The following is a 13,159-nucleotide window of genomic DNA, read 5'->3' as shown; positions in this document are numbered from 1 at the left end:
TGGCCCCCTGGTCTGTTCCCTGCCCTCTGCCCCTTGTTTGGCTATAGTCCGGCCTCAGCAAGATATTTCCCTGTGCAGTTCAGATGAGCACACATTACTTCTACAGTGCCGTGGGGCCCCTCTCACAGGTGATACAGTGAACAGTTCCTTGCCCAGGCCCTAGGTGGAATTTCCAGTCCAGCCCAAGCTTTGGCACTTCTCCCACCTTCTGGACCTCTGGCCTCCTCCTCCTGTAGCTTTCCAGGTCTGTCTTACCCTCTCTAGCTGTAGCCTTAGCGAGCGTCTTTCCTCCTCTTCTCACTTCTCAGAGCCCAAGGCCCTAACTGGCTTTGCTGATAACATTCTTTAATACCATTGATACTCTCAGTGTCTTCATGTACTTTCCTCTGCTAAGGGTAGTGATCAGGAGATTGTGGACACGGTAAGAATGTTCCGAAGAAAAATTTAACAATCTTCCCTCTCCCGGTTGATGTTGAGAGCCCTCACTTTGTTGTAAATCATTGTGATCCTAAATCATTAAGTGTCCCTTTGTGGGTGGTGCTTTTGGATTACTGCTGAGAGTTCAGGCCCCCAGAGGCCAAGCTGGACTCGGGTGGTCTGTGTGGCCATGTTGGAGAGGAATTGGAGAGGCGGCCTGTGTTCCCACACTCTGCCTTTCTGATGAACTGGGAGCATCTGAATCTTTGAACATAATTTCAGTTTCAACAGTTAACTGAGGCTGCTTTATCGCATAAGCTGAGCGTCCTCTGGTTTGGAGGTGGTCTGTGCTCATTGGCCATCTGCGCAGTCTTGGAGCTCTGCTGCTAACTGGTATCATTTTCCCAGGTGTTTGTGTGGCTCTTCCTCTCCGTCCCGTAGGCTCTGTAGATGTCACAGCTAATCAGAAACTGGGCTGCTGCTTTGATGCTACCATACCTCACATTTTAAAAACCCTCTGAGTGTATGGTGGAAAATGTTGGGTATGGTACAGTGTTGAACAAGAGACGTATCTAATTTTAGGTGATAGGGAAAACCACAAACCTCTCAGAGAGTCAATTTGCATCTTTGTCCTGGCAAGAAAGACGGGCAGGTGTAACTTTCATATAGATATAAATTTCATGTTATTTCCGTTGTGAAAATGTTCTCTGGGAGGGGTGGTAGATAGTAGATGAGAGGAAACCAATTTTAAAGAGGAGCTGATAGCTTGAGATAAACCTTTAAAATAATGTTTTTACCAAAAAGTCAGTTGTCTGATGGCTTGATTCAGGAAGCCAGCAGCCAGTATCAAGAGGGCAGAAAGACTGCATCTCATGGGCCAACTTCATTTTAAGGGAAGGATCAGCTGCAGGTGGAGGAAGGGAAGGACTGTGAGGCCGATCCGGGCTCCTCATAGACTCCCTGAGGGACGGATCCTGCCTCCCTGGCATGGCAGAGGGATGGCCTCCTGCAGTCCACCCACTGCCACCCTAGAACCTCAGTTACCTACTTGTCGTATTTTAAATGTTTCCCAGCACCAGGAGGTCTCAGCTAATAGCCAGAAACAATGACAGTGAGCCTTAATGTGGTAAAGGTCGAACGTGCAAACTTTATCCTGCTAAGCAACAATTCTTTTCAATTTGAGCTTAGCTTTTTAAGCAAAAACTTTTTAAAAACATCTTCATGTGTATTTATACCTAAATAACTTAATAAATACATTTTCTAATATACGGTATAAATTTAGATTGTTTTCCCTTCGTGTTATGGAAATACTAAAGAAACTGGAAGAAAAAGTCTGGCATGGGGTGGCGCCTGTGGTTCAAGGAGTAGGGTGCTGGCCCCATATGCCGGAGGTGGCGGGTTCAAACCCAGCCCCGGCCAAAAACTGCAAAAAAAAAAAAAAAAGTCTGTCATGTTTTACATCCTACCCCAATTTTTCTATTACTGTGTTTGCTTCTGTATTTTTTCTTGAACAGTTATACTTCTGTCCCTGGATATTTAGCTTATTTATAAGTTTTCTGTGATCAGTAATGCTGTAAGGAACATATATATCTTCGAATAAGACCACCCCCTTCTCCTGAGCTGTATTATTGGAAAACTGTATTCTAATTACATAGTATTTCCAGACATAAAATTGCAAGGCCGAAAAACCAAACAAAAAAAAATGCCAGGTCATCTCTATGGCTCTTGATGAATCTTGCCAGATTACTTTCTTAAGAATTGTATCAGCTGACAATCACCAGCAGGGTGAGACTGTATTCATTTCTGTGATACACTGTGTCGGTCCCATTATGGTGGGGACTGCTCTGGTGTCCAGGAAGGAGCACAGGAAGCCATAGTGTCCCCTTGGGTACTGTAAATGAGCATTTTAATACTGAAAGCCCTGACCGTCTTATGAAGGATGACACATGGTATTTGATTTCACCTTATTTAAACTCGCTGACTGTTCTCTTAGCCGTCATTCTCTCTGGCAGTCTTTCATGTGAGTATTTAGCAGTTTGAAAGTTTTGACAAGCTAGCAGCAGAGAGGAAACTAGTGCTTTACGATTACAACTCTGCAAAGCTTTGAGCTGTCAGCTCTTTGAAAGCTCTTCATAACTTAATTTGGATATTCCTTTTAATAGGAATAAGAACTTCCAAATAAAAATGGAGTAATACACCCATTTGTCTGCAGCAAAACAGTGATTCCGTTCGTTTTTCTTCACTTCTGGTTACTTTGGTTGGAAACCACTGCTGTACCAGGCCTCAAAAATTAGGAAATGTGGAGTTGTGTGGTCCTGGGGTAGCTATGCGGTGGCACTGTGCAGTGGTGTCACTCAAGTACTGGCAGGAGCATCTTTTAAACAGCCAGTTGCCCCATCCCACACTTAGTCACGAGAATAATGTTCTTTCTGGAAGCGCAGTGTGTGTTTACGCCGTGGTTTTCTCTGTTGTCTTTCATTCTCCTGGATTTGCCCTCTTGCTACCTCCTTTTCCCTTTTATCAGTCTGTCACTGGTTTTTGTACCATGTGTATGAATTAAGGATAACCAGGCCCCCCTGCTCCCCAATACTTTCTTATGCTCGGTTTTGTCCACTTTGCTACCATCTTTCTTTAGGCATTAGTTTGTCGGAGTGAGTCCATCAGGAATCGTATGTTGTATTCTGTGGGAAATATCAGGATAGATTTTGAAGAAAGGGACAGGTTAAAGTCCTTCACTTGGTCTGCTTTGTTTGATTGGGTTTCCAGGTGGAGATGGCTGTCACCCGTTGTCCTGGAGCCTTTGCTGAGGGCAAGGCTTGTGAGGGGCTTTTTGCCAAAGCATCCTGTCATGCCTTTCATAGCAGCATTGCACAAAGTTTCCAGGGGGCCAGGTGAGGGAAGCCACTGTGGAGGTTCTATATGGAAACAGGTTACCCTCTCCATAGGTTTCACTGTGTCTTCATGGACAAACTCAGTGACAGCTTTTCTATTTCTTCCCATTAGACCCCAGAGCCAGCAGCAGAACCGCCCAGAGCCCCTGAGCCCAAGCAGGGGCTGTATGAGCTCTCAGCAAGCAACTTTCAGCTGCATGTTGCACAAGGTAAGGAGAGGGCGAGTCTTAGGGGCATTTGGGTAGATGCCTGCATCGGAGAGCTCCAGACTCTCTGCACCTGCTGTGTCAGAGAGCCTCCTGACTCTCTCTGCCTCCTGGGTCAGAGAGCCCCCTGACTCTCTGCACCTGCTGGGTCAGAGAGCCCCCTGACTGTATGCCTCCTGTGTCAGAGAGCCCCCTGACTCTCTGTGCCTGCTGGGTCAGAGAACCCCCTGACTGTGTGCCTGCTGTGTCAGAGAGCCCCCTGACTGTATGCCTGCTGTGTCAGAGAGCCCCCTGACTCTCTGTGCCTGCTGTGTCAGAGAACCCCCCGACTCTCTGTGCCTGCTGGGTCAGAGGACCCCTGACTCTGCGCCTTTCCTTCTTAGATCACCACATCAGTAAAGCTAATGAAAGGCCCCTCTTTTCAGGACCACTTAGGATCATTGTTTAATGTTCTTCTTCTTAAACATTATTTCACCTTTTGTCTCCATCCTTACAGAAAAGGCCAGGATAATGCTAAGCTAAAGCCTTTGGGCATGGGAATGTGTAGCTTACAAATGGTGAATGGTCACACTTCATTTGAGACAGGCTTGTGCCACCTGCCGGGTGTGTTACTTAGACCACCTTGTTGTAGGCCGTCTTCCCACAAGCCCAGCGGCACCTCCCTGAGTCAGTCCCTGCTGCAGGGCAGCGTCATGTAGATGCCACGTCACGCTGCAACAGAAGAGTCTGTCCTCAGAAAGCCACAGCAGCCTCCTGCCCTTACTGTCTTCCAGCCATTGTCCAAGATTCCTGGAGGTCGTGTCTCCACCTTACAGCACAGGCTGGTGGCGTGGTAACCTGCCTGAACACTTGTTGTTTCAGCCTCAGACATCAGTTGCTAGTTTTTAAAAGTTTTTCCAGCTTTTTCCTTAAATGCATCATTGCAGTGGTGATGAGACAACACCAGGAGCATTGGTGTGGCAGAGTCCTGCTTGGAGGCTGAGCCATACATGGTTCAAGGCCCGCCAGTTAGTTCATGCCTGGCCCCTGCCTGACTTTGGTTTAGAATCAGCCTCATGTTAAAGTAGAACAACCAAGATAAAAAATTTTCAATGATGCTGTGAGGGTTTGATCCCCCCTGACATATGCACAACTAAGGGGTGAAATTTAGTTTTTTAGACCTTCTATTTCAAGGTAAAATGTAACACAGATAAAATGAATTTAGGGCTTAGTGAACTATTCTAAAGCAGTCACCTTGTAACCATTGTCTGGTTCCAGGAATACAACCACCAGCCTCCCGTGCCCCATCCAGGTCATGGGATCTATATATCTTTTAGGGCCCATTTAACCCAAACATTCTCCTTGCTTTCTTGCCAAGGACATAAGTGGTTTGACCTGTAGAGCTTCCCACAATCTGTATTTTGCCACTTATATCCCTATGATGTGATTTAAATGTTCCTTTGATTTCTGTTTCCTGAGAATTGGTTGTTGGGTCTGGGGACATAATTAGTTTCGGTGTCATGTTTTCTAGGACAGAGGAAGACCTTATGGCCAGTGGTGGCAGCACAGACTGTCTGAATGTCTCTCTCTGGGTGTGAGCCACTATGACAGTCAGTGCCTGAGTCCATTCCTTTTTTTTTTTTTTTTTTGGCTGGGGTCCATTTGTCCTTAGGGTTGCTGGGTGCTGATTCTCTGATTCAAGCAGCCCTTCATTTTTTAGCAAGAGAGATTTGCCATTGTCTATCACTTGTTTATGCAGTGGTATAGCTCATAAATGGAAGGCAGAATAAATGCCTGACTCGTTCTCTTTATTGCCAGTTTTCCAAGTAATGAGTTGGTTCCTGAGTGTCCATCAAGGTTGAAAAATTCATATTTGTTTTGAGTATCATTATGAACTCGTAAATAGAAACGTCCTTGGTGAAGAGTGTCTTTGCACCAGTTAAAGGGTTCATACTGAACTGAGATTTGCTGAGCATAAAGACAAAGATCTGATTCTTCAATTAAATCTCTAGTTACGTATGACATAAATTATGCCTCCCCCCCACCCTTTTCCTTGGCTCTTCACTAAAGGCGACCACTTTATCAAGTTCTTCGCTCCATGGTGTGGTCACTGCAAAGCTCTGGCTCCGACCTGGGAGCAGCTGGCTCTGGGCCTTGAACATTCCGAAACTGTCAAGATTGGCAAGGTAAGTGAGAGCCCTTATTAAACTGGAAATGGACTGCTTTGGGTTGGATTAATTAGCAGCGTAGCCCATTATTCATTCTGTTTGCAGAGTTACACACTTGATTTATTAATTCCATTTAGTGTGCCACTTGATAATTCACTTCACCTTCACAGATGGCAGCCCGGTTTTGAGTTTTGCTGGCTTTTCCACAGCCTAGAGATAAATTATGGCCTTAGCTGCTTTGTTTATTTTGAAGAGATGGCCAATTCAGAGTTGGCAGCCCTGGAGCCCATTCTGCAAAGATACAGGGTAGAGCCTTGTAGAATGTTCACTGGACGTACTTGGAGGCCGTCCACGTTTGATCTCACCCTAGAGCTCTCTGTTCAAAGACCCTCACCTCTGCGCTCACGCAGGCATTCCTGCTTCATGGGGAATTCCCATGTGCATCGCGGCCTGGGAGCTTTCCACTGCTCTCCACTTTACAGAGAGAAGCCGGACAACTTCCATGTAACGGGATTTTTCTGTAATTCCCCAGAGAAGGCTCCAGAGCAGCTCCTGAGCCATCAAGCACTTCTACTCTCACCTGTCCTGCTACAGCCCAGATAGCCCCTGTGGCTTTCCTTTTCTGTCTTGCCGCAGAGGGCTGATTGATACACAGAAGTGATCTGCAGTCTGGGAACAGTGGTTGAGAGGATCATCTACCAGAGGGCTGATTGATATACAGAAGTTATCTGCAGTCTGGGAACAGTGGTTGACAGGATCATCTACCAGGGCAGTGGGGTGGTCAAAAGTGTAAACCTGGGGTTCAGATAGACCTGGTTGGCTGACGGTGGGCAAAACTTCTCTATGCCTCAGTCTCCTGCTTTGCCAAACCAAGCTGAGTTCTACCATGTGGCAGTTGTGTAGATGAAAGTACCCAGCTTGATAGGACACTCTGTGTGGGGCAAATGGATTCCCACTGTCAGCTGTTAGAACACTTTCACAAATGTGTTCTCACTGTATGTGTTGTGACTGTGTTTATGTTGATAGAACATTCCATGGAAGTAATTATAAAATAATCCTATCTTCTGTCTTACCCTGTACCTGCTATCCTTACTTAGTGAACTTTTGGGGAGGTCATTTATTTTTAGCTTGTATCCTGAGAGGACCCTAGCAAACTCGGGTGTGAGCAGACGGTAGCCTAGGTGGCCTCCCTGAGGTCCTTCACCCCTGGACACAAGCACCTGAGTTAGACAAAACCCTTGTAAGTGCTCATCCCCACTGTAGACCTTGGGCTGAGGTGCCCTGCACTTCAGTCTAACACTTAGGCTGTCCTCTGTCTGCGGTCTAATGTGCTGAAATAATATTTTTACTCTCCTCTGCTGACACAGTGAAAAATCACAGCTTAGATCTTGGCCAGCTGATTTTAATGCTGGTAGAAAATCAAAAGGGAACAAGTGACTTAGAACTTAAGCTAGGTCTTGAACATGTTGGGCGGGCACAAATAACCTTTATAAAAGCCAAATTAAAAACTTGAGGAGCCGTGGTAGTTGATAAATTACGTTTACAGACTTAAGTACACATTATAATCTTGACATCTTTTCTGTTTTCTTCTTTATTATGTGCCAAATACTCCCGTTTAAAATTGACTCTTTGCCCCCTCTTGATTTTAAAACTCTGTGAGATTGAACGTAACCGTAAGTTTCTAAGCTGACAGCCAGTTTAAATCCCCTCCCCAAATTTCAGGCTAGGCCCCCTACCCTCGCTCCTAACTCGATCACGTTAAAATGTTGTTTCCTAAGAATTTGCATTTTTAACCAAGCTATGATAAATCTTGTCTCTAAAGTAGATCTCCTCACCGTGCTCCCTTTAGCTCTGCATTTTGGAGTAGCTTTTAAGAAAGGTCTCTTTAAATACTGCACCTTGCTTGCAGAAATGCTCTAGAGTCTGGATTATTTTTAAAAACGTCTCTTTTTTCAAGTATAGAGTGTTTAGTAATCCCTTTCACAAGAAGACTGATGGAGAGACTGACCGAGAAGTCCACCCTCCTTTATTTGTAGGTGGATTGTACACAGCACTATGAACTCTGCTCGGGAAACCAGGTCCGCGGCTACCCCACTCTTCTCTGGTTCCGAGATGGGAAGAAGGTGAGTCTTCTTTCTTAGTATCGAGATGGAATTTTTCATCTCGTAACCTTGGTGGGCTGGGCTGCTGAGTGGTTTAGTGGGTACGGTGAATTGCTGGTATCGATTATTTGGGCCCTAGTTTAGAGGAATGTGTGTAGTGGAACAGATAGGTTTCTCTTCATTGATCAGATATCTGTAGTGAAAAAACTATCACTTGTTACACTACTTTGAAGTGTTCTGGTGGCTCACTGTGCTCTGATCATGAACACCAGCCTGCTAGGCCTTTGAGTGGGGTTAACATCAGCTGGTAGTGAGGTTCTGCCTCTGGCCCTCCCTCTGCCCTGGCTGACGGTCAGCTGCTCAGAATTCCCCTGTCAGCATGACGGCCCACTGGCAGGCCTTCACTCAAGACTTTTATGACATGTAGCCCCAGAGAGGGGGGAGGGACCTGTAAAGTTCTCTCTAAAGCCAAGACTTTCGGCTGTGATCGCTATTTTCCTGTAGAAGTGTAAACACACAGGTGCTATCCAGCACACACACCCCCAGCTAAGACAGCTGGGCAAGCGGGGTTCTGGGAGGGCTAAAGTGATTGGGAGCACCTACATGTACTCACGTTTCTGTATGGCCTGTGTCTCGGACAGGTTGACCAGTATAAAGGAAAGCGGGATTTGGAGTCACTGAGAGAGTACGTGGATTCGCAGCTGCAGAGAACAGAGACGGGGGGCCCAGAGACGGTGGCTCCCTCAGAGGCCCCAGTGCCAGCTGCTGAGCCAGAGGCCGACAAGGTGGGTGCCTGTGGCAGTTGAGATGGCCAGAAACAGCCCACGGAGGGCCTTCACCACTGAGGACAGGGGGACAGCTTGGAGACAGCACAGAGTCATTCTGATAGTTGGCTGCCATTGCCTTTTCAAGACAAAATGTCTCTTCATCTATTTTTACATGCTCTGAGGGGTAAACAGAAAAGCTTCCCCTTTAAATACCTGAAATCGATGCCTATCCTGAAATAGTATTTGGTATCAAAGATCTCTAGAGAATTCTTCCTTTTCGGTTTAGTTATTTTGGAGGCGGACTGTACTTGGTGCTGTTGGCTGCTGCCCCTGGGTCCCTGTTTCTGTTCATTTCTATAACGTGTTCTAGTCATTTCACTTTAGCCTGTGTCAGAGGCCTCAGAAGATTGGGAGCAGAGAGGACAACAGCAGGGGGACAGAGGGACCCGTCACAGGAGACATTTGACTTGTTTAGACATCGGTGACTCACTGAGGGGTATCTTTATTTATTCAGATAGTGTAAGGTTTTAGGTTCATCATTCTGCATTTATCAAACCCTTGCTATGTAGCCAATACTGAACTAGGCCACCAGGCAACAAGAATAAATAAGACCTATTTCTTGCCTGTTAAACCAGCTGGGTCTGTGGGGCAGACAGTGAGAACCATGGTGACCCCGTGGTGTCACAGGGGCTATGACAAAAGTGTATGCAGGGTTGGTCAAAGTTGCTCTGGAGAGGTGGGAGCAGGTGGGCAAGAAGCATCCCCAAAGAGCTGACAGATAAATCGGTGTTTGCTGGACAGATAAAGTGGGCAGGGCTGCCAGCAGAGGGACCCAGGGGAGGTGGTGGGAAGATCAGGAGTGTGGTGCAGGGTCCCTGAGGGCTGGAGAGGTGGACCCTGGAGCATACAGGACATGGGCGGCCAGCCACGGGTTATGAACTTCACCCGTGTTCATAGGGAACACCTGGAGGGTTCCAAGAGGATGGCAGTGGTAGAGCAGTGGCATGTGTGAAGGGAGTGGAAACTGTCATGTTGGGCCATAACAAGACACCAGCCCCAGCTAAGGCTGTGACCGTGGGGTGGCGAGAAGGAAAAGGCATGTGTGAGGAGTCCAGGCTCTGCTGGGGGCAGTTCTGAGGATGGGACACAAGGGGAGGTCCTGAGGGGCGTCTTGGATTTCTGGCATGTCTGGTAGAGGGTGGTGCTGAGCACAGGGGCAGGACCAGAGCAGGAGGAAGGCGATGAGCTTGGTTTTCAGGGTGCTGATTTTCAGGTCTGGGGGGTACTTCGGTGGAGAGTCCAGTGGACCCTTACATATGTGAGTGGGGAGCGTGGCCAGAGGGACGAACTCTGTGAGAGGGTTTGTGTCATCTCCTTCAGAAGTCGGCACCATGGGGACAGCTCAAGGACAATTAGAATGAATTTACCTAGGAAATCAGTGCCTGGCTTTCCTGGCTAATAACCATATGCTTATGAACAGATTTCCAAAGCAGAATACTCACATTGCCCTTTCACTGCCCACAGCTGTGCCTCAGAGCATGCTGAGTTTTTACCTGGGATGCTGGGGACACAGAGGGGCGGATGTGCCCATGTTCCCTGCAACTTTGAATCCTCATCATTTAATCAGAGACTAGACCTTGCTGGGGCCGTCACTCCCCAAGGCCCAGCTGTTTAGAATTAGAGAAAACAGCGGCACCACCGCCCCCTCCTCCTTGCCCTGCTGCGCAGTCCTTAGTCGGACTCTGGTACGTGGGGACAGCCTGGGTGTTAGTTGAAGCTTTGGTTTCAGAAGTAAACAGATGATTTTGTAGTTGTTATGACCACATAGGTTAGAGGAGCCTGTGTGTCATGGCGGTTGTAAAGGTCATTCCCAAATTGAACATAATTATATACTATGGATGTTTTCGTCACAGAACTGCTTCTATTTATAATGCCGCTTTCCACCAGTAAGTGGGTCTTTCAGTGAGTGGAGCATTGTGTTTCTGGACATGAAGAAAGTTGGTAGTGTTCCACAGTGGCCCCGCTCGGCTGTGATTTGCCCCAGAGTCGCTGACGTGCTCGGTGCCGGACTTGAATGGAGCAGCCCTCATACCTCAACCACAGGATAAATCATCCCTGTTGCTGCCCTCAGAGAATGGCAGATCCATTTCTAGAGAAACACATAGACAGGATTTTGTGAAGAACCATCCAAGGCTGCCCCGTAGTCTCTTTCTCTTAAATTCTACACCCGGCGCTTCTCTCAATATTTTTCATACTGTCTTTGAACATAACAAATGGAAGGAACTCTGTTATGTGTAAAACACATATCATTGCCTGTACTTGTGTAACTAGGTTTCTTCTGTTACATAGAGAGGATCACTTGTCACAGATGTGTGTGGTAGAACAGTATGGCCTGAGCAGAGCAGAGCAACTTAGGACCAGATAGGCAGATGGGGTGGTGGGCGCCTTGGAAGGTCCAAGCTAGGGAGGCGCAGATGCAAACCTGGGCTCCCAGTGTGTCTGGCGTAAGCCACAGAGTCCTAGAGGATGGTGGCTGCACCTGAAACCGCAGGGTAGAGCAGCGGCCTGGAAGTTGCTTCTGGAGTTTTTAGTTGGCCTCATCTCCCAGGGGACACCTGCTGGGTGTCTCGGCCCCTTTTCTCAGCATCTCAGCCACAGTCAGGGACCTGTGCTGACCTCTCTGCCTTTCAGAGGCTGCTGCTAGACTGCTCTTGTGTGTAGCTTGTGAAATGCATGTCACGTAGGCATGGTGGTGGCACCTGTAGTCCCAGCTACTCAAGAGGCTGAAGCAGGAGGATCATTTGAACTCAGGAGTTCAAGGTTTTCACGAACTGTGGTCAGGCTACTGCACTCTAGCCTGGGCGACAGAGCGAGACCTTGTCGCTTAAAAAAATGACTGATTCATATCCTTGTAATCCTGAAGCTTGGCCCTACTCAGCTTTAAGGGATGTATTTGAACTGTGGCTTTTCCTTCCCTTGAAGGGTACTGTGTTGGCGCTCACTGAAAATAACTTCGATGACACTGTTGCAGAAGGAATAACCTTTGTCAAATTTTATGCTCCGTGGTAAGTGGCTGTTCAATTAGAAATTACTTTGTCTTAGTGTGCTAAGTTGTGTCATGTTTTCTAGCTCATTTGCCAACCCTCTAGACTCAGTGGTGGGCGCATACTACATTTACACACAGGTGACTCTGTAGGATATAAGAAAGTGTTATCATGCTGCTGTGTTCAGACATGTTAAAGTTCAGTCACCTCCACAATTCTGTATAGAGAATGAGGCTCATTTATTTTAAAGTTCAGTAAACATAAAAATGGAGGCCTTATGGTAAGTTTTGTGGTATCTGTGTAATTTTCTAAATAGATTGCTTTTTTGTGTAAATAAACAATGTACATTATGGTGTAACTTTTCTCCTCAATTTCTTTGAAATGACGTTCTAGAAAAATCCAGAAGAGTTCACCTTTCCATTAGAGCCATTCAGTATGTCACCACATTACTGAACCTTTTATACCCCATGGCCTCTTGGAGCCCAGAGCATAAGTGGATTGTAGATAGTTTGAGACCATAGCAACCTGATGGCGTGGGGAGAGGACAGGTTCCCAGACTTACCCTGAACTACTGTAACCTTGGGTGTCTGTGAACCTGTTTCCTCGAACGTACAATGTAACACTGTCTTCACAGATGAAACGATCCATTTGGAAAGGCAGAGTTCTTTAAGAAAATGTTAGATTCTTTCTCTAAATGTGACAGACATGTGGCTTTTGTTCTTCAGTTAAACTCCAAGTGTTTTGAGCAACTGTTAACAGTGGAGGTAAAAAGTGAATGAGCACGAGGCTCCCGGACTGTGAGGGGTTTAGTCTACAAAAGAGAAACCTTAGGAAATAAGGGCTTCTTAAAAGACTTAAAGTGATCAAATGTGAAGAAGGAGGATCCCCTTTCACTGAAGAGAAACCGTCCATCCAACAGGAGAGGAGCAGAAAAGAGAATAAAGTCCTACTAGACGGGAGGATTTGAACCAAACTTAGTCATGGCCTCATTGTTTAATTGCTGAAGCATCAGGGAAGCTTGAAGTTATTTTGAAATTCTGAGGCCATAAGCAATCAAATCTAAAATGTTTTTGGCACTCAGGGTTACTTTAGAAGCTGTGTGGAGTCTGTTCTGTTTCCCATCCATTCCTGTTCATGGTACATTCATCAGTCAGCTCAATGCACCGTATTGTAGAAATGGTCTCAAAAATCTAAACTTGTTTTCAGATTGGTTTGCTTCCATCAGGTTACCCAGAAGCAAGGGATTGATTTGGGAATTCCTTGTTTGGGAAGGGAGGAAGAGTTAATGGGCACCCAATGGGGAATTTGATGTTTTATTACTTTCTAGGCAATTGTTAACTGTCTCATACAGGGGAAATGGGCTTGTCCTGGTAGCAAAGTGTAGGTGAATGATCTCAATCCAACACTCCGTTGTTGTTCTGTTCCTAGGTGTGGCCACTGCAAGAATCTGGCCCCTACCTGGGAGGAGCTCTCTAGGAAGGAATTCCCTGGTTTGGCGGCGGTCAAGATCGCTGAAGTAGACTGCACGGCTGAGCGGAATATTTGCAGCAAGTACTCGGTGGGTGCACTTGGTTGAGAATAATTA

General features: G+C 46.6%; 1 protein-coding gene across 1 annotated transcript in view; it reads left to right on the top strand.

The window, feature by feature from the left end:
* Positions 1–13,159, top strand: part of TXNDC5 (thioredoxin domain containing 5) — a 27,890-nt gene that overhangs the window by 12,065 nt on the left and 2,666 nt on the right. The window contains exons 4-9 of the mRNA XM_003788294.3: positions 3,421–3,517; positions 5,564–5,679; positions 7,698–7,784; positions 8,405–8,548; positions 11,513–11,595; positions 13,003–13,132. Coding sequence (XP_003788342.1) covers positions 3,421–3,517; positions 5,564–5,679; positions 7,698–7,784; positions 8,405–8,548; positions 11,513–11,595; positions 13,003–13,132 — 657 coding nt within the window. The remainder of the gene's footprint in view (positions 1–3,420; positions 3,518–5,563; positions 5,680–7,697; positions 7,785–8,404; positions 8,549–11,512; positions 11,596–13,002; positions 13,133–13,159) is intronic.

Source organism: Otolemur garnettii, unplaced genomic scaffold (genome assembly GCF_000181295.1).
Source record: "Otolemur garnettii isolate 467f Iridium unplaced genomic scaffold, OtoGar3 scaffold00026, whole genome shotgun sequence".
NCBI lineage: Eukaryota > Metazoa > Chordata > Mammalia > Primates > Galagidae > Otolemur > Otolemur garnettii.
Note: the sequence above shows the minus strand (reverse complement) of the source record. Positions and strands in the feature narration are given on the sequence as shown.